This window comes from Apteryx rowi, unplaced genomic scaffold, assembly GCF_003343035.1.
Source record: "Apteryx rowi isolate R43461 unplaced genomic scaffold, aptRow1 scaffold_128, whole genome shotgun sequence".
Lineage (NCBI taxonomy): Eukaryota > Metazoa > Chordata > Aves > Apterygiformes > Apterygidae > Apteryx > Apteryx rowi.
In genome coordinates, this window is record NW_020447508.1 from 411,347 (window position 1) to 431,166 (window position 19,820).

Consider the following 19,820-nt stretch of genomic DNA (forward strand, 5'->3'; position numbering starts at 1 on the left):
AGATTAAGGTTTTCACACTTCCCTACATTTGTGAAGGACAGAAACTTAGGCTCTGCTTTAAAAACAAGAGAGAGATTCTCAAGCTACAATCTGGCCTCAGCAATGGGCATTTTAAATTAATTAAACATTGTGAAATTTGCAAGAAAATAATGAAAATTGGCAAACTGAAAATACAGCTAAGTACCCAGTTGAATCAACTGAATGAATGACAACGGAGGCATACCATGGATCTTGTGTGTCAGACTGCACCATCTCTACCTGTCTGAGTACAGACACTATCTCTTGCAAAGTGAATCTACCCAACATGCTTTCGCAGTGCAGCATTTACACAGTGAAGAGATTGCTCTCAGAGAGGCAACAGCCATAAAGATCAGGAATTGCTGCATTAGTTGTATTACATCCCTCATTTTAGCTGAAAATATACTAGTGAATGAGGTCACAGTTCTCCTCTGGAGAACTTAAAAAAGGATTCTATCAATAAATTACACAATGAAGCTACAAATATATCTAGGCTGTCAGAGGAGAGTTCAGATCACGGCATAGGTCACTAGTGCTTGTGTGATGACAATATTACACAATGTTGACTTAGAAAACAAGTGCCTATAGCATTGTGGAGAGGAAAGGTGCTAAAAAGCTTCATTAGAATGCAGGCCATCCAACAGTTGCTAACATACCAGACACTGAATTCAGCTATAGCAGACAAGCAGTTTTGCCTGTACAATGCTTCTTCACATCCAGATGCTTTATGAACACTAGAAAGTGAACTCTTATTGTACTTTTCCCAGAATTAGATTTTCAAGGAGCAAAGACAGACTTTGATGCCCTTTGAAAGCCTATTAAGTTAYTTCTGCTTTGAAGAGACCACCACATAACAGGGTCTCTGAAGACAGGGAAAGAGAAATAAGTACTGTACCAGGATAGCCCGAGACTTCCTATAAGAACTCCTTGCAGGCTGTCTTTCACAGATACTCCAAATGCTGCCCTTTGTATAAGCTCAAAAAAGGACAACATATGTGTATCTACATCCTTCTGTACGCATCTTGTGCGGGAAGTATTCCCTTCCTAGCTGTTGTGTGGCTCTCCTGAAGCATCCATAACTCCTGCAAGCTGGTTAAAAAGCAAACAGAAGCTGAAAATAGTCACATCTGCAAGCTATTCTTTAAAAGGAGTTAAGGATTAAGTATGATATCAAGGACTATAAACACTGATCTCACTTTGTTCCCCTGAAAGCCCAGTTCTTGCCTGGATCTCCTGCACTGTAAGTTAAGAGGAAGAGATGGTATTTTTGTGCAGCAATGTATGTAAAGCTTTCTACATCTGCCTCTTACACATCCATGTAAAACTGGGTATGTTAGTAACTGTAAGCCAGTATCTGAGATGATGATTTGAGGAAAGACTACTACTGTCTAATAGAGAATGCTAAACCTCACCTCCCCATTTTTATTTGTGGTATCCACAGTGCAATTTAATGTATGCTGCACATTGCTTGCCAAAGCCAACAGCAACACGCATTCTTTGAGTACTCAGGCTTCTAGCACATACCCAAGTGTACGATGCATGGCCATTACAAGGACTAGACCTGCATAAAACAAACGCATGCACTTACAAACATCTCATCTTGGAAAACTGTGCAGAGTATGAGTGATCCAATTACAAAATTGAATTACTTACAGCTTTGTTAGTTAAAAAGTAACCGTTTGCTTCACTGTTCACAGGCAGTGCTGCTGGGCACTTCAGGCAAACGAGTGCACTGCTAGTCCTAAAACGTTTCATCGTTCAACCACCCCAGAATCATGAAATTTTACCTAAAGAACTGTCGCGGTTTGAGGCCGAATTGACAGCGCGGAGCCTAAAGGGGCACAGGCACCAAAACCGCTTTTAGTCACAGGTATGTTTAACGTTAACGAGTGGCGCAACTTCCCTTGTCCGCGGGAGCGATGGCGCCGCCCGGGAGCGAAGTCGGGCGCGACCTAACGGTCGCTGTACCGGGGGGTGGGGTGGGGGAGTGGCGGCACGCGCCGGCGGAASGCCGCCGCCCTTCCCGCCTTCTACCCTCCTCCCCGCCCCCAGACCCCGTCAGTCATAGGGGTGGGGAGACACCGCCCGGTTCTGATTGGCTCGAATTCCGGCGGCGCCTGACGACTGGCTGCCGCCGCCGCGGGCGCTCGCGCCCCGCCCCTCTGGGCGGTTCTCCGCCCGCTGGCGGCCGTTGTGAGGGGGGAGTTGGAGAGGGGCAGTGCTGAGCCTGTGGGATGCTATCGAAAGAGCGCGTTTGGAGGCTCATTCACTGTTTCGTTTTTGAGAGCGATCACCTCGGAGCTGTTCTGTATGCTCGTATGCAAAAATTAAAGCTGAATTTCCCCCTTTTTCCGTCGGCCTAGTGCTGGCACTAAAACTAGGCGATGCAGCGGTGGCCCAGCAGCATACCTCCTTCAAACTTAGGCGAGTTTCATGGCAATGATACTACTTGTATTTCTAACAGTCTTTCATAGCAGCACTCTGCAGCGCTGGAGTAATGGCCCAGTGACCCTTCACTGAGGGAGSTGATGTGGGTTTGCAGCACCCTGCTCCCCCCCAGCAGCCAGAAGTCATGGCAAGGAGGTACCTGGGTGTCCCCCGGCTTCCCCTTGTGGGCTGTGACTGGGAGCCACAGTTGCAGCTTGAGTGCACCCAGCATGTYGGGGCATGCATGTGCTAGGCCCAGTTTCCAGGACCCTGCTATAGCCCCCGTTGCACTCATAAGGTCTTGGTGATTTCACCATGAGAGGATAGCTCTTTCACACAAGAAAGGATTTATTCCAGCAAGGTACAGAGAGCTCACAAAAGCAAGGCATTTTTCTTTTAATTTTTATTTAACAGAAAGTAGCAGGAAAATAAATGCAGCTCAAGGCTGAACATCTCCCTACATTGCATATCTATACACTTGGTGAGACTTACAGTACTTCAAGGACTATTAACTTTATTGACAGTTAACAAAGTATAGGCAGGTAAAAAAAAAACTTCTAAATAAATCCCATATGGTTTACATTTAAGTTTTTCAACTATCCCCACACACCCTTAGCAAAAAAACAAAAACAAAAAAACCCCACTTATTTAAATCAGCTTTCTCATTTGAAAGAATGACTACATATTTTACAAACATCTATAAAAGAGGATTCTTTGTGTTCAGTGAGGGTGACCGGGTTGGTTTCTATCCTCTTTTCTTGGTAGCAGCCTAGAGATTATCTAACCCTTTCAGCACTATTCACAGAAGAAATCAATGTCCTGCAAAACAGAGTTAAAATGAAAGATGTTTTCAGATTACTGAAGGATTAATGTTCCCTTATCTCCCACCCCAAAGGTGCATAAGTAGATGCGAACACTCAATATTTTAGTATATCTGCTATATAAATATATAACCTCATAATTCTGGAAAAGAAAAAAAAAAGGGGGCTTTTTTTCCTTTTATTAGCCTCCTTTAGCATAGCTGGTATGATTTCTTACCACAAATTTTTATATTAAGTTAGGCAATACCAGGTTACTCYCTCTCTCCCCAAAACAATTCCTTCATCTCTTTTGTTTGTATTCCCACATCCATACTCGGATTTATTAGAATCATATGTTAACCCTCATCCTTGCTTTTGAACAGTTGCTTATTCACACATGAAAAGGATGCCTAAGACTGAGGTTATATGATCCATTTCCTACAGAGAAGTGAGACTAGAAAATAAATACCAAGCATTTTGCTTGGAAACTTCCAGCATAGGATACACTTTCATAGCATATTGCTTTCATCTAACTTTCTGCTGATATTTTACATGCCTGTGTAGATCTCATCTTGATTTTACTGCAGGGAGTTACCACACTCTAGTGCTCAAACTGTACAACATTTACATTAGATCAACTTATGTGTAGCTGTCCACTGGAAGCAGAAGACAGGGAGCTCTTTCAGAGCAGATGCCTCCTGATAACAAAAGTACTAGCATCTTAGCCAGCAAATGGCTGATTTTAAGTGACTGAGGAAAGGCAATCCAACACCACTTTGGTTTTATGCTCTTGTAGTGCACACTGTCTATTCCATTGAGCAAATTCAGTGTATGATTCAACGGTTCAGAAGTTGCAACACTGGGGAAAAAACATCTAAGATTTATCACTCGAACAGCAGCTGACAGCCATGGATTGCCTAGTGTTGTACAAAGGATATTGAGAGAGGTTTACAGGCACAAAGATTTATTAGCAGGTCTGTAGCTGATGGCATACATTGACTCCAACAGGGAAAGTTACTTTGGGGGAAAAAATAAAAGACAACAGACAGAGGCCCTGGGGCTAGTGTTCCTCCCACCCTGGGCTCCCCTCCAGTGCAGCAGGTCTTCACCCTTCCCATATACTTCCCCCCACACACACATCCCCATCAGGGCACACTGACAATCCCTAGTGGTTCTTCCTGCTTATGCTGCTGTTAGCACCGATTGAAGCACACCAGAATGAGGGGCAGTTGCTGCACACCAATTTGTTGTTAAGCTTTGGCCACACACATTATCAGGTGCTCTAATGTAAACCAAACACTACAGCCAAGGGTAGGAAAAGGGGTGGTTCTCATACCAGTGGCAACCACTTCCCAAGAGAAACCACCATAACAACAGTATTGAGGCTTGCAGGTGGCAAGACCAGGAAAGCAAGGGAAAAACACTGCCATAACAGTTTGTGTCAAAGGTTACAGAGCTGTGAGTGAAAGACAGGCTACAGACGTGCACATGGACGGCTGTTAGCATTAACAGCCTAAGGAATCTATGGCACTGTGCAACACTAGCTCTTGTATAAAACTGTACTTTTACTAAGAAATGTTTCTGGAGCAAGCAGTACACCCATACAGGCATTGATCAAGATGTGTTGTGGATGGTTTTAAATCTGCACTAAGACAGAGTTGGATCCTTAAGCTGTTTGCAGCACACAGATGACCACCAGTGCCATTTGGAAAGTGGGAAAAACAAGCAAAGAATAGATCTGTATCACCATTACTTTTTGTTGCTAAGTTGTTACGTAGCGTGAATGCAGAAGAAGAGTGAAAGAACTGTGCAACTTTTCATGTCATTAGTTTTGCAAGAGGTTTTGATGCAGAATTTTTACTTCTCAATTAGCATTCTGCATTGCAGCCTGGCAACAGACCATTCTGGATCCTCAGTCAGCTTGCAGGCTAAGATATCACTTTAACTTACCTCCACTTCCAGCTCAGCTTGCCATTCAGCAGACCGGCTGTCATATTATTGAGAAAAAAAAGCTTAGAAATATATTTAGTCATTCTTTCATGTGCTGTGACTAATGAATGGCTGCAATGCTTCTGGGCCAAATTCAGAGTAACCTAATATAGTGTCAAGAGAAGCAATCACTTATCCTAGATTTGCATTTGCTCCTTTAATTTCCCTCAATTAAAACTTGTCTGACACAAGATAATTCAAAGCCTAGCAACTATTAAGTGAAATGAAGAATTCTGTTTCATCTTATTTCCTCTGTGCTAATGAAACCCACCTAGTGATCTGGACCTAGGATTAAAGGCTCAATATACGATTTCAGGATTGATGTACTAATCCTTGAATGTTCCTATACACTTCAAAACAGAATATAGCTGAATATTCAATAGTAATAAAGGTGCTTATTGGAAATCTACCACTCACAAATTTGTTTTCAGTATAGAAATAAAATACCAGCAAGCATTAGTTTTAAGCCAGACCATACCAGCCCCTGAGAAGACACCCTCCTCTTTCTTCCACTGTGAAATGTGTTTCAAGCCTTCAGTAAAATTAAGAATTCCATGTGGTATGTGGTGTATGAGACACTGTATATAATCAGGAAAAAGAACCTTCTTAGAAATACAGCCTACTTATTTACAAAACACTAACGTGTTTCTAAATATTTTTCAATCCTCCTTTCCAAGAGATATACCAGTAATTTGTTACAAGAAAGTCGGCATGCTTTTCTCATACATTCATTATGTACACACAAATTTTAATTTGCTAAGTTTCCTCCAATATGTTTACCAACATTTCTACTTTAAAACAAGAACTACAGAATGCTATGTCTACTTTCCAACTGAATATGGCAAAAGTGAGTCTTTACATATAGTTGCTAAGGACCTGCTTCTTGAGGTGGGAGCATATACTCAGGGGAGTAAAAAACAAAGTTCTCTATGACAAAGTCCATGTATATACACAATTAATAGAAARTGTGCTTGCACATATTAAAATACTCAGCACAATATCCAAAGCCTTTAAAAAGAAAGCTTCTTGCTATGCATTGCAAATGGTTTGGTTTGGTAAGACTTTTGTGGCCCTGAAGCAATGCTATTCAAATCAATAGGAATTCTAATAGGATTGAGTCCTTAATGCAACATTTGGAATGTCTGCAATGCCAGAGCTTATATTACAATTTTACTGAGGCTATTTGCATGTATAAAGGCTCAAAGATTGGATCCCAGGGCATCTGTGATATGCTACAATCAACTGCCACAATTATGATTTGTTTTTACAGCAAATTAGCATTACACAGCCAAGTATAATTACGTAGCCAGCTGGGCTTTTGCGAATTCCTTACCGTTGTAGGAACGGTCTTATTTGCTTCTTGATAGACATGTTGTTCCGAGACTAAACTGCTAGGGAAATAACCAACTGTCCCCATCTGGTCTTCATACTGTTCTCCGTAAACCTTCAAGCAAGGAGATGTATATTAGATACCTTAGAACAGTTCACATCCAGTTTAAGCTAGCTTGTAATTTAGTCAAAAGCAGTTAACAATAGTGTTTCTTACTTTGGTTTTCGACCATCTATCCAATTAGCTAGCACTTAAACCATTGACACGAGTTCCAATATAGGCATACATTTTTAGGAGTAAATTAGTACCACCTACAATCAGTCTGGAAAAGTTTGCAAATACAGCTACATTTATCTTTGCTTCCCTTGAATTTAAGAGTTTTATGTCAAGATTTCTTGTCCATAGTTTCAACAAGCCGTTGCAGGAAAGGGAAAACACAAACAAAAACACCCTGTTGAGCCCTACTTTTGCAGTTCAGTTCATAATTAGTTTATAGTTACTTGAAGATATTTCCATACCAGAAAAATATGTAAAACCCCGAAGACTCCAAAATGAATTTCTGAAGTTTAAGCATTCACTTTGAAAAACTAAGCTGCATTTTAAAAGTTCACAATAACACAATGTTAGCATCCATTTATTGACAAAAACATGTGTTCATCTACTTCTGGTTTGCTCGTATACACAAGAATATCATCTTACACTTCCAGCCCAGAATTCTCCCGATTCTTTTTCTTTCACTAGTTTTGAATAAACATAAATCAATTGCCCTTTTTTAATATTAATGAATCTGCAGTCTGGAGCATTATAATCCTCTTCTGCTCTGGCAAGGGAAATGGTGTCTAGAAAAAAAAAAGATACGGTAGATGAATTTGAAGACATATGTACATATACAGAGAGAAATATAAGTGTGTGCACATGTGTGTGCACACACATGTACACACATGTAAAACTTTCTACAGACAGAATTAGGCAATGCTGAAATTAGTAAGTCTACAAAAATATCCTGCACGTTTCTCCATCTCCAGTAAGCAAAGTAACAGCTTAAGAATGTGTCATTTCATCATTATGGAAGTTTCAGTCCTTCTCACTACACTTACCTTTCACTGAAGTGAAAACAGTCCCTTACAAAAAGCTTTTTGTAGTGCAATTGTATGTGAAATTAAGATTCCATATAAGCTCTCCCACTTTGCTTCTTAACCCTAACAAGCCAATTCAAATATCACGGAGCTAAATAAGGAGCATAGTTTTTCTGATGCTACAGTGTACAAACTCTACAGTTGTTTTTCAGAATATATTTTGCTCAATATTAAAGCAAAATTACTTACAGACACAGTCGTCATCGGCACACAGCTTCTTGCTGGCAAGTTTGTCCATAAAAATTCCCGTTACAAGAGGGTACATTAATCCAAGGCACACAACTAAAATAATCAAACAAATACGTTGGGTCATTTTTTCCTGTGTTCTTTGCTACAACACCTCTCAACTGCACACCAGGTCCAGCGATGCCTATCTTTTATGGAAGAGCCCAACATCTGGACAAATATCCCTGGCCAATGGGAAGAGCTCAGGGCAACATTCCAGGGCTTTCAGAGGAGCCGCAGGCAGGAGGGAAACCTCCGCTTCCATTTGCGAAACAGAATCCCTCCCCAAAGCCATTCTGCATTAACATTTCAATAAGCCACTGTGCTATTCAAACATTTTAAGCTTTCCTGTAGCCTTCCATACTCTTAACYTTACCTCAAGGAAAATCTGTTTGAGAATGGAAAATTAAGTCACACCCCAGGAAGCAGCAAAGGAAATTACATCCTTTCAAATCCTTAAATCCTTTATTCTCACAAATACTCAGAGACAGCCATAATCTGCCCTGGACTGTAAACCCTCAGCGGCAGAGGTCCCTGTTATGGTTTACAGGGAGTCTGTTCTAGTACCCTAAACACTGATGCAAATATAAACAAACCAGTGAGGAGCTGAAACCCAGTAAAAGACTTTGCAAGTCAGCAATTGAAATTTGAGATATAATGTAAAAGCACTGTATATTTGTATAGACAAGATTTTAATTCCACAGGGAGAGCCAGTCAGCAAACAATGCACAGGTTATGCCAAGACAGTTTCACTTAAACGTACATAGCTGAACTCACTTGAGAATTAGCACATTTGAGGCACTGAACAACATTCACTGCCACAGGCTGACTTATAAGTGCCTCTTTGCTCCTTGGAGAGGACATGTTAGAATTCAGCTAACTTCCTGAAATCATGTCCTAGCGTATGAGGCAAGACTTGTAAGGAATATGTTAATTAAAAAAAGGTGTGTATATATATATATATATATATATATACACACACACACACACACACACACACACGTAACACACCCTCAGTTTTTGCATTGTAACCTACTCAAGTCACAACTGTCAGGCTACAAAAGGCTGGTATGGGTCAGTCCTCCCAGGTGACCAAGAGTGAGTGCCTGAATTCCCAAAATGGTACTCCAGTGAATCAGTGCTACTCGATTCACTAAAAGACCTGTCTTTACAAATCCCATAGTATCTTAAAACAAACAGTCTGCCATTGGCAGCAGCATCCTCATACTGTAGCTGACTTAACTACATTCTCCTTTATACTTGCAGCCTATGAGCCCCTTCCTCCAGCCTCCTGTACGTAGTACCTTACCTCCTTTGCAGGCAATTCCACACAAACCCTTCTAAGTCAACCAAGGTAAGGAACGATGGCTTGCAATGGGGTCTCATGTACACACACAGTAGCAGGGAGCAAGTTCAGGGTAATTAATACCTACAAAATTACAACTGTGGAAGTAAAGAAACCCAAAGCTCGTGACAGAACAACATAGTCTCTTTTGTTGCCTTACAGACACAGGAAAAAAGAATTTTCACTCATATTCTAAAATAAATCACTAAGAAGAAAAGATGTATATACGGAGATACAACAGAAATCAAGACGACTGTGGAAGGGGCATCATCTTGCAATGTACTCTAGGAGAGGAAGATGAAAAACCTCTACAGCTTTATCCTCTGCAAAAAAGCTGGTTTACGTAGCTAGTTTTATACATACAGATGTGCTGAAATATAGCACTTGCTCAGAAATTTCACACTGAGTGGACATGCCAGGACTAAGAAGTATAGCAAGCTATTTGAAAGCGCCATCACACTTTCCTGAAGGTGCAGTGCTTTGTTCCAAAGAACAGCTTTAAGTCAGATCTCAATCATCTCAGAACACAAAATGGGGGAAAAGCGTGCTCTGCAGCTACAGCCAAGCCGCACAATACAGGAAGGGCCTGCACCAAGCAAGGCTAATAGGCTACAGCCCTCAGTGCCATCCTGCAAACCCACACATTGTCCAAACTTCTTTGGATATACTAAAGAATAAATAAATAAATAAATAAAATAAAAAGCACTTAACACTTGCAATGCAGCTTTCATACTAATTTGTACAATCTTGTCATTTCTGATCCAGACACTATCTACTCTAATACTTGCCCGAGCTTTTTATGAAGGAAATCATGCTAACTCTATCCCATTACTTCTTTACCTAAAAGGGTAGCTAGAGGCCTCACAGGTAAAAGCGTTCAAATTAAAGAACGGTGCAACAATGACAAGCATGAACACACTACCTCCTCCTCCAAAACATGGATCTTCAAGGCCTGATTGTAATCTTCCTAGACAACACTGTGCAACTCCCACTGTAAGTTTCACCAAAAAAAATATAGTTCCCTTAAAGTTCCTTTATTCTCTTAATCTAAACTATCTTTCAAGGTCTTCCATTGTCTGAACCAAACACTTGAGCATTGCAGTGATTTTTGCACCCAAGTACCCGGAAATTWCAACCTCCAATACTATAATATCTGATCATTTCACTGTTTAGCGTATTTCCTGTCACACAAGATCTATAAAGGTGTTTAGCAAATGGAAAAGAAGAAAAAACAAAACAAAAACACAGAAGCATTGAAGCATTAGGATGTGGACTTTGAAAAACCTGCCTGAAAACAAACCAACAGGTTCACCTGCAATGTCTTCATAGAGGGCCAGAAAGCTCTTCCTAAACCATTTATTAAAGTCACTGGTAATAACACAGGGTCAAGATGACAAGAAGAATGAACAGCAGAGAAACTTGTATTTGTCTTCTGTGCACCTACTTCTCCTACCAGCCATGACTATAAAGACAAACAGAAAAGTTGAACAATAATGCTGTCAAGTTCTCAATCAACCTCTACCCATTCCTCAGGGGCAGGGAAGGTAATTAATCATTATCTGCTCCCCCCCCCCCCAAAATCTCACACTGAAAAGCAGCTGTCCCCTTGATAATGATACTGACAATTAAGCCCCAGTGTTGCATGTAATCTGAATATGCTACCATTCAGCATTCCTACTCATGTATTTTGCTCTGAAGAGAAAGCTATTTTTTCCACCACTCACTTCTGAGAAATGAAAAGAGTCACCTTAAAAGTAGTTATACCAATATATTGGATAGGCCCCGTGAGCCTAACAGACCAATAAGACAGAAAGAAAAAAACATAGCTTGAGAACAGCATAAGCTAAATTTATTTTATAAAAATTAGTATTTGAGCACAAAAATTTACTGTCTCCTAGATCCATGAAAATCCTACAACTGTCCTGACAGTTGCTGCAGTTTTACACAACAGTCTTGACTCTTCTGCAGAGAACAGCAAACATTTTAGCTGATCAGAAGGGGCATCATGTTAAATAGCCATCCACACAAGTCCTTCAGAAGAGTGTCCAACTATTTCTTAGCATAAGTGATTTTCATGGCATGAGATGGAGTAATCTTGAATCCTTGTAGAGCATCTCGAGCAGCTCCTGCCTGTCCCTCATTTTCAAACTCCACAAATGCAATGTCATGACGTCCAGGCACTAAACGTACTTCTTTGAATCCAGGAAACCTTTAAAAAGACATCAAAGGAATCAGATAACATTCCCTGGTTCAATGATACATCTCTCTTCCATAGCCATAAGACTTTTTCATAAGTATCTAGCAGTATTACAGTTACCACTAATGAAAGATTTAATTGAAGTGTTTTACATGTCCAATCCTTGGACCTATTCCTCAATTAAGTGGCAGTAATTTTATCAGTCTTGTGCATGTATGGAAGCAACTAAAGCTAGTTTTAAAACCTGTTACTGCTATCATAAAAATCTTAAAAGTTAGAGTCACCAGCTTAAATCTGGCCCAGATTGGTAGTAGATAACCTATACAGCCAAAACCAGCTATGAAAAAATCTGATTTGCTTTCTGCACCAAGTAGTCATCAGAACTGACATCTGTAGTCTTGGCAGTAAGCCAAAGAACTGAATAGCTTGAGAAGAAACTGTTATCTCTAAAAATCAGCTAGTCAGCCGAGGAAAAAAAAAAGCATATATGTAACAAGTGTTCAAAGGCAAAGTCCTTTTTATCCAAAACTTACTGATTGAATAACATGGACAGCATCATCTCATTTGTTTCCTCAGGCAAGTTATTAAGGAAAAGGATATAGTTTGGTGGGTTATCAGGCACCTGCAAAAACAAAAGAACAAAGCTCAGAAGATTATACACAGCTATGCATTCCTCTCCATCTATCTGCAATATTATTTGTACTAAAATTCACATAGCCGTCGGTTTGCTCATCATGCTGCTAGCTGGACTTTACTATATCTTTGTGCAAAACCCAGACCTAGCTCCCTGGCTCTATTATAATCCAGCTTCATTTGGAAGAAATCTCTATTTCCACATCAATCATGATAATATGTTGTCTCAGATGTCTTATTCCTAAACTTGACAGCTCAACAGCTGATACTGCGGTACTGCACTGCTCTGAATCACAGCAGCACCAGGGGTGGGAGTCAGGTGGCTAAGCACTGGCAGTTGGGCCATTTTAGGTCCCATAGGCTGTCCAAGAGATGGTAGCCAATAAAGAACCTATAAAAGACATAGAGCCTCCCCAAAAGGCATTCGGAGGCCAAGATAAATATCTCATTCATCTGCAGTGGTACTGAAATAACCAATCTTTGGGCAACTGAAACCCACACCACAGACTTAGTTTTATTACAGTGCTCTATTCAAATCTACTGATCGGAAACCCATTAGATTTTAAGCTTTAAAAATGTTTATCCAACAGATTTACCAGTAATACTGATTTGTGCCAACCCACCAGACCTAAGGCTGAGTAGTCAGTTTACTGACACTGGACTGAAAGGCTAGTACCTTCCTAAGTCATGAAGGGGATTTAAACTTTTATATATATATATATGGATACCACAGCTTCAAGCAAGTGTCCTAATACTGAGACCAAGTAACTTAAAGGAATTTGTTCTGCTGATGCATTAACTGATGAAAATATTCTAGGCGGTGCCTTTAGAAAATGATCTTCCAATGAAATAGTTTAAACAAATACTTAAATGTTCAGTGTTGTGCTTTGATGAAAACTGACACACACATGCTGTGCTGTGTTACATGCAATATTTGAAAGGAAATGCACATGGGGAACAAGACATTTTCCCCATGGTTTAGGTACCCAGTTCTCAATCTCAAAGGTTAAGAAATGCAGGCCAGAGACATCCTTTTAAAATATTTGTCTGCCTACAAATCCTCGCTCTTTAGGAACTCCACTTTTAACATACACCAATCATTTAGAAAGTCACTGAGCAGCCAAGATGAGTGGGGCATAGCAAGTTATGGCTACATCTCCACACAATCTTTTAGAAAATAAGACATTTATGAGGAAGAAAATAACAGAGTTCCCCTGAACCTCCAGAAGAAGACTTTTACACAGATGTTCCAGTACCTTTATTCTTCCTTTCCTTTTTCTACTACTAAAAAACCCAAATAAGTTAGAGGGACTTTAATAAAGATGAAGAGATTTGAGAATCCTTCAACTGATACTAAGTACAGACCAAATTTAAGAATCAAATAGGATTTGTTAATAGTGTAGGATTTTGTATAACACTGAGAAACTGCATATTTTCATTTCATGTCAGATACAGTAAAGACAGTTTGTTTTTTGGGTTTTTTTTTTTAAAAAAACTTATTGTGCTTTACCTGCTAGACAAAGGCCTCACAAAAAAAAGTTGTAAAATATATCCTCAGGATTCCATGTATAATAAAGTTATTCATACAGAATAATTTTAAACGCTAGTGCTTTTGGTTACAAAGAAAAAAGAAGAAAGCATTACCTGCTGATTCTGTGATGAAGTCCCTTGGGCATTGGCTGAATTTTGTGTTGCTCCCTAGTAAACAAGTACAGGGTAGTTTTACAAAGGTATTCAGTCAGAAACACAAAAACCCACATCAGCATGTTTTTGTACAACTCAAGAAGCATAAGGGAAGTTTTTTAAGCTGTAGTCTAAGAAACATTTGTGGTTTATGAAATACCTCCTGTTGGGAAACATAAAGCCTATGGATTTCGCTGAATTCCAAAGCCAGACAATGAAAGAAAAATAAAAAAAAATAAAATAAAATAAAAAAAAAAAACACCAAACCAAACAAACCCACACCACCAGTAGTATCTGATCTGACTAAAGGCCGAGTCAGCCGATGGAGCAAATCACTATTTCTCACAGTATGAATTTGGGCTCAGTAGATAGGAAAGAAGTAGCTTTTAAAATGAAAGTCTAGACAGGACACATCTTATAAGAGAAAAATAGATGTTTCCACTGAGGACTCCAGCTTAGCAGGAAAAACTATAGCTATTGCCATTATAACTGTTAGCAATTACTTCTTTCCTACCAGATTTGTATAACCACTGACTGTGAATAAATCCTAAGAAACGTGAATACTCTGCCTAGAAAATGTGACTCTCCCTGAAACTAACCGAGTCTTAGTAGGAATAGTAGTTACATAACTGAATATTCAAACTCCTGTGCCTTGGTATTTTCTACTATACTTCAGCACATAAGTTACTAAACATTGTTAATTTAAGCCAGGCCAACCCTTAATGGAGATATATTTTCAGCCAACTCCTTTTCATGTAACTAAATGGACTGTCTTGTTCCCATTTACCATTCCACAGTGCTTATACATCAAATAAGGCATTAACACAACGAAGCTGGTTGAGCACTTTAAGCTGGCATTAAAGATAGCAACTTTGCCCAACCCTGCCAAAGAGGTTAGCTTCTACTTCAGTTTATTCTCCACCTGTCTTTATTTTCATCTGAGTACAGCAAAAAAAGGATAACAAGCAATATGTGATCACCTCCTCTCCTTCAACTTCTAGCAAGTGCTTAAAATCACTAGTTGTCAAAAGACCACAATTCAGGAAACTGAGAAGTACTAAAAGACAACATTTAGCGCTACAGAAGATTTAAAAATAGTGTGTGTGTGTGTGTGTGTGTGTGTGTGTGTGTTTTGTTTTGATTTAAATACATAAGCAGCTTACCTGGAGAATCTTTTTATTTGCTGCATTTGCTGCCTGCTCCAAAGATTTGGCCTTCTTCTTTTCTTTCCTTTTTTCCTTATCAGCAAATGTACCACGCATTTTAGAGATGATGTCAGAGTCTGTTTTTGCATACTGAATACGCTTTTGAAAAAGAAAATGTACATTTTGCAATTCATTATACTAAACACTTTGCATCAACTTCATTAATTGCATTCTACTGTACATTTACGCAAATATCTCCTCCAGGAATTTCTTATATTATGAATACTGTTGTTCTAAACTGTAGATACACTTAAAGAATCCTCATAATTAATTCTTAGCACGACTACAGAACTCTTTAAAAAAAACAAAAAAACAAAAAAAACACACAACTAGGATGGACCATTCCTGAAAAGAAATTACTCATTTTAGCTCACATTGAAATCTGAACTCTAATCAGTTAACAGCATCTTTTTAATATGCCTGTCAAGATACTAGATGTACAAAGCTACGTAACTACAGTTGACCAAATTGATACTAGCTTCTACAAAACAAAAAAACCCATACACCACACACACAAATGTAAAGGCTTAACCATTCCTACTGGGGTTAAGATTTTGCAGTGATTTCTCAGATCACTACAGAAAACTGAGCTCAGCAAAACTCAGGCTTCTTAAATACAAAGTTACCTGCCTTAATCCAGACTGGATCGCATAAACTGTGTCAACAGCACAACATCGCTTTTCCAGTCAAAGGCTGACCAGTGCACTCATCAAGGAGTTAAGTGGACTCAGCAACAAGTATACAAATGTATAACATCATATAGACATACACACACATATGTACAATCCTCACACTTTTATCATCAGAGACCACCTCTCCAAACACAGAATAACTTCACAGCAGGTAAAGAGTTTCTGTGTGCATGTTTGTCTAGCAGTAGATAGAGCAAGCATGCTGCAGGCAATATTCAAAAGAGGGAAGAAGTACACCTGAAAGCTTATGAAGCCTTAATCTTTTTATTTCCTTTTGAGTTTTACTGAGCACAAAATTCTTTAAGGGCAAATGACAGAACAGAGATTGCGCAATTCCTTGTTAAGATTTCTGCTAGAGAATCTGAAGGCGTTAATGAAACAAGTTTGTGGGCTCAGCAACAAAAGAACTGCTTGTGTTCTCCTTAATGCTCAAAGCCTTGACCAGAAAGCCAGAAATACATCCATCTATCACTGAAGCCGGGTGGGCCATCTGCATGTATCATTACACCTCACAAATATATGCAGAATTAAGGGATGCCTAATTATCCAAACAAGTAACAACAAAAGTGTGCTAATTGTTGTGTTACTTTGCATGTAATCAAGTACATTATTAAATCAGCTTATATCAAGCAGTACTGCATTTGCTTCACTGATGTTATACTGAAATTCAGTCATTTGTGTTTACTAATCTGATGCATGAATGAGCAAAGACTATTCATCAGTTTCAAGAAAATCACCATAATCATTTATCTTTATTTATAGGGAGTAAACCATTAAGAGAGTTTCATCCTTCTCACTGTTGCCTACAAAAGGAAGTATCATATTTTAGGTATTTATTAGGAATGTCTAGAGTAACCTTAATCACTATCATAGATTCAAGTGAAAGCAYCTAATTTCAAGAACATTACAAACTTAATCTGTACAAAAGAAGACATGATGGGTGAGCAGGAAGTATTTTAGAGCTTAAGGATTTTAATCCAGCAAAGAAAAATGCAATTTTTCCATTTAGAAAACCTAAGAGCTAAGTTCAACTCATTGTGTTTTTAACTAGAGTCTGTCCAAATAGCGTCCTTCAAGCTTGCATAAACATAAGTATTCATCAAGACAGGGCATCAGTGAAAAACAGACAATTACAAGCATGTGACAGTTAATTTTCAAGGTGCAAAAATATGAAGTACTGATGTGAATTCCAAGCACCAAAAACCCTGTATCGTACCATTACAAGTTTCTTTTCAAGTCTAATAGCCCCTCACAWACACACACCTACCATCGGTTTCCCATAAAATGGAAAGCCTTGCAACTGTCTCAGAGCATTAGTGGATGATCCAAGTTCCTTGAATAYAACAAAAGCCTGTCCTCTCATCTTCATAGTCTTCAGAGCCACAATGTCTACTACATGACCAAACTGTGAGAATAACGCATACAAGGACCTCTTCAGTTCTGTTGAGGATATGAAAAAAAACAGATCACAGGTTACATGCAAACGCCTGCTTCTATGAAGTTTGTTGTCCTCTACAGACAGTACTTTTTGCTAGTTTTAGCTGAAGTAGTAATATGTTACATGAGTTTGGCGAAAGTTGCTGCATGAGCCCAAGTTTATTTGCTCAGTTTTTCTAATGGAAAACCAAGTATTATATGCCAACTTACAAGTATTCAGCTAGCGAAAAAGTTGTACCTCCATCCATTTTACCATTTTAAGGGAATATAAATTATGTAAGGATTAATGTATATATACATACACATTAAAGTATTATGCATTACAGCCAAAGATTGACCAGTATATCAGCGCCATAACACATCACATTACTAATTTGCAGTCTTTTTATTTTCTTTAAGTCCTACTTTTTTAATTAATCAAAATAAACTTAAGGCAAATTAAAGTTTGAAATTTTGTTTGCAACAATCTGATTTAATTCTTATTTATTGAAATATTTTTTTCATATTATAGATTGGAACATATTTTCACATGACCACACTATCCCTTACAGTTGCTACAGATTTATTTTCATGATTTAAAATTGTCTGACTCCACAACAAATTAAACCTTAATCTTATCCAGTTAACATAAATAAATCCTCTGTAGTGCATAATCATTCAAACTTACAATTCTTATATTTGAAATATTTCAGCAGCATAAACCAGTGTCTTTCATTTATTGTTAAGACTCAATACCATCCCACTGTCACTTTTTCCAGCTGCTCTTGATCAGCTGGAAAAAGCAGTGTCAACAGGAAAACAATCAAGGGAACTTGTGAAGGAACATGCCTTCCAAAAGCAATGGCTGCAGAGGAAGAAACTTCAGATGTGAATAGGAAAGGAAAGGCGGGGGAGGGGGGGAAAAGAGTTGTCATATCAAACATTTTTAAGGAAAATAACATCAAAAAAAAGTACAAGAAATCTGGTTTGTAAGCTTGATACTACAGGCAACTTGCAATTCTATGTTTTAAAAATTATAACCAGACACATACTAATACATAGGGCATAATATGCTACAAATGAACCACTAAGTTTAATTTACTGACTAGAACAATCTTGACAAATCAATAAATACCGTATTAGCAAAGTTATTTCTACTTTCAGATCACTCTCTGAAACACCTAAAAGAAACATTTAAGCAGGGCTAGTGTCTGATCCAGCAACCCACTGTTTGCAAAGAGTATCAATTAAATTACCTTTGCCACTTTTAGATTAAGAATTATGCATAAGTATTCAAAAGTGGAGCCAGATGGTCCAATCCAGCCATTGAGTACACAGCCAGATAAGGACAAGTGATAAGACAAGTGAGTTATTAGCACACTGTGAGGAGCTAAAAATCCTCAACAAGAAGTTACCACTCTCTGAAGAGGGCCTCCATAACTTCATGCATACATCAGTTTCTAGCACAACGAAGCAGAACAAGTTAGCTTACACCACTTTCAGTGCTTTTTTCATGGCATTAAAATGAAAAAGGGGCAAACAGATACTTCCACATTTCAGTGACTGGGACCACCTGAACATACATGAACATGCCTGCTAGTAGTCATCTAATATTCTGATAGATTATACCTATGATTACACTTATTTAAGGACAAACAAACCTAATCTGCAAGATTAGCTGTATAACTACAGTACACAAGCAATCAGAAGCTTCCTTAAAAATAAGTAAGAACTCTAGCTTACAAAAGAAATTGCACATGGTCCAAGGTTTGCCAACTTTAGCTACTTCTTCATTAAAAAGATTCGACAGCTGAGAACTTGGTTCATGACCACGATCTATATTACATTACTAGATAGCTTAGAGGAGCTTTGAAGAGGAGACACTGCCAAAACATAAGCTTCCAGAGCAGTAACAATTGCAGGCCAATGTATGAAGGCCTATCTGATATGAGAACTTTGTATGCAAGAGCTTTCTAACGAAGAAAGAGTCACAGATATCAATACCTTCTTTTTTAATCTTGTCGTTTATATTATTGATGTAAATCGTATGGTTTGGCCTGATATCCATCTTCCAACTCGCTGACACGCCTGCCTAGAAACAAAGCACACGCATCAAAACGTTGTAACGGGTGAAGACGCGCGTTCGCCTTGTCAGAGGCGGGAAGGGAGGCGCCGCCAGCCCCGGGGACGCACCGAAACCCGCGAGCTGATCACCAGCACGGCGGGGGCAGCGGACGCGTGCTGGGCCCCGCCGTCTCGCCCTCTCACCAGCGACTTAACAGAGCCTCTGCGCTTAACGCGGCGCCGCGACGAGCCGCCCCCCGCTCCCCAACGGCCGGGCCCCCCGGGGCGGCGCAGAACACGGCGGGGACGCTGCCGCCCCTCGCCGGGGCCGGGGCCGGGGCCGAGCAGGCTGCCGCCACCACCACCGCCCTCGCTCACCTCGTCCCGCCGAGATGGAAGCTGGGCCGCGCCGGCCGCCTCCCGGCGCAGCGGAGGCTGACGAGCCGATCCCGCCGCAATCGATGTGCCGAGCGCCGACGTGTCGATGGCGCGCGCGGCTGACGCGTGCGCAGTGGCGGGCGCGGCGGTTAGGGACGCGGGTGCGGGTCCGGCGGCGGTGGCGGCCCCTCAGCTGAGGAGGTGCCCGGCGCTGCCCCTCGCTGCTGTGCGTAGCTCTGTTTATMGAGCTACCCCCTCCTTGTTTGCACCAGCGCCCTGTGT

At 39.9% G+C, this 19,820-nt stretch overlaps 2 protein-coding genes across 7 annotated transcripts; both read right to left on the reverse strand.

Moving 5' to 3' along the window:
- Positions 1-2,869: 2,869 nt before the first annotated feature.
- OTOR (otoraplin) lies at positions 2,870-10,997 on the reverse strand. 3 transcript variants are annotated; one of them, XM_026055953.1, is made up of 5 exons: positions 7,890-10,997; positions 7,264-7,403; positions 6,568-6,678; positions 5,713-5,812; positions 2,870-3,264 (listed from the first exon to the last, which is right to left on the reverse strand). In XM_026055953.1, exons 1-5 carry the CDS (start codon positions 8,011-8,013, stop codon positions 3,257-3,259), a joined length of 483 nt encoding a protein of 160 aa, XP_025911738.1. In that variant the 5' UTR covers positions 8,014-10,997; the 3' UTR covers positions 2,870-3,256. The 3 variants fall into 3 exon arrangements, with proteins under 3 accessions (XP_025911738.1, XP_025911739.1, XP_025911737.1); XM_026055954.1 differs by lacking the exon at positions 5,713-5,812; XM_026055952.1 differs by lacking the exon at positions 2,870-3,264 and having other exon boundaries at positions 5,253-5,812.
- A 100-nt stretch (positions 10,998-11,097) lies between these two features.
- Positions 11,098-19,600, reverse strand: SNRPB2 (small nuclear ribonucleoprotein polypeptide B2). 4 transcript variants are annotated; one of them, XM_026055948.1, is made up of 7 exons: positions 19,539-19,600; positions 19,101-19,188; positions 16,948-17,120; positions 14,947-15,087; positions 13,745-13,798; positions 12,001-12,089; positions 11,098-11,479 (listed from the first exon to the last, which is right to left on the reverse strand). In XM_026055948.1, exons 2-7 carry the CDS (start codon positions 19,162-19,164, stop codon positions 11,320-11,322), a joined length of 681 nt encoding a protein of 226 aa, XP_025911733.1. In that variant the 5' UTR covers positions 19,165-19,188; positions 19,539-19,600; the 3' UTR covers positions 11,098-11,319. The 4 variants fall into 4 exon arrangements, with proteins under 4 accessions (XP_025911733.1, XP_025911736.1, XP_025911735.1 ...); XM_026055951.1 differs by having other exon boundaries at positions 19,101-19,184; positions 19,539-19,561; XM_026055950.1 differs by lacking the exon at positions 19,539-19,600 and adding an exon at positions 19,365-19,383.
- Between the last annotated feature and the right edge of the window lie 220 nt (positions 19,601-19,820).

Excerpts from the sequence above, each read along its gene's own strand:
- OTOR (XM_026055952.1), bottom strand. The coding sequence starts at position 8,013 with ATGACCCAACGTATTTGTTTGATTATTTTAGTTGTGTGCCTTGGATTA. Across the intron at positions 7,404-7,889 it reads TGCCGATGACGACTGTGTCT|ACACCATTTCCCTTGCCAGA; the intron begins GTAAGTAATTTT and ends TTTTTTTTCTAG. Across the intron at positions 5,813-6,567 it reads ATAAGACCGTTCCTACAACG|TGTCTCATACACCACATACC; the intron begins GTAAGGAATTCG and ends GATTATATACAG.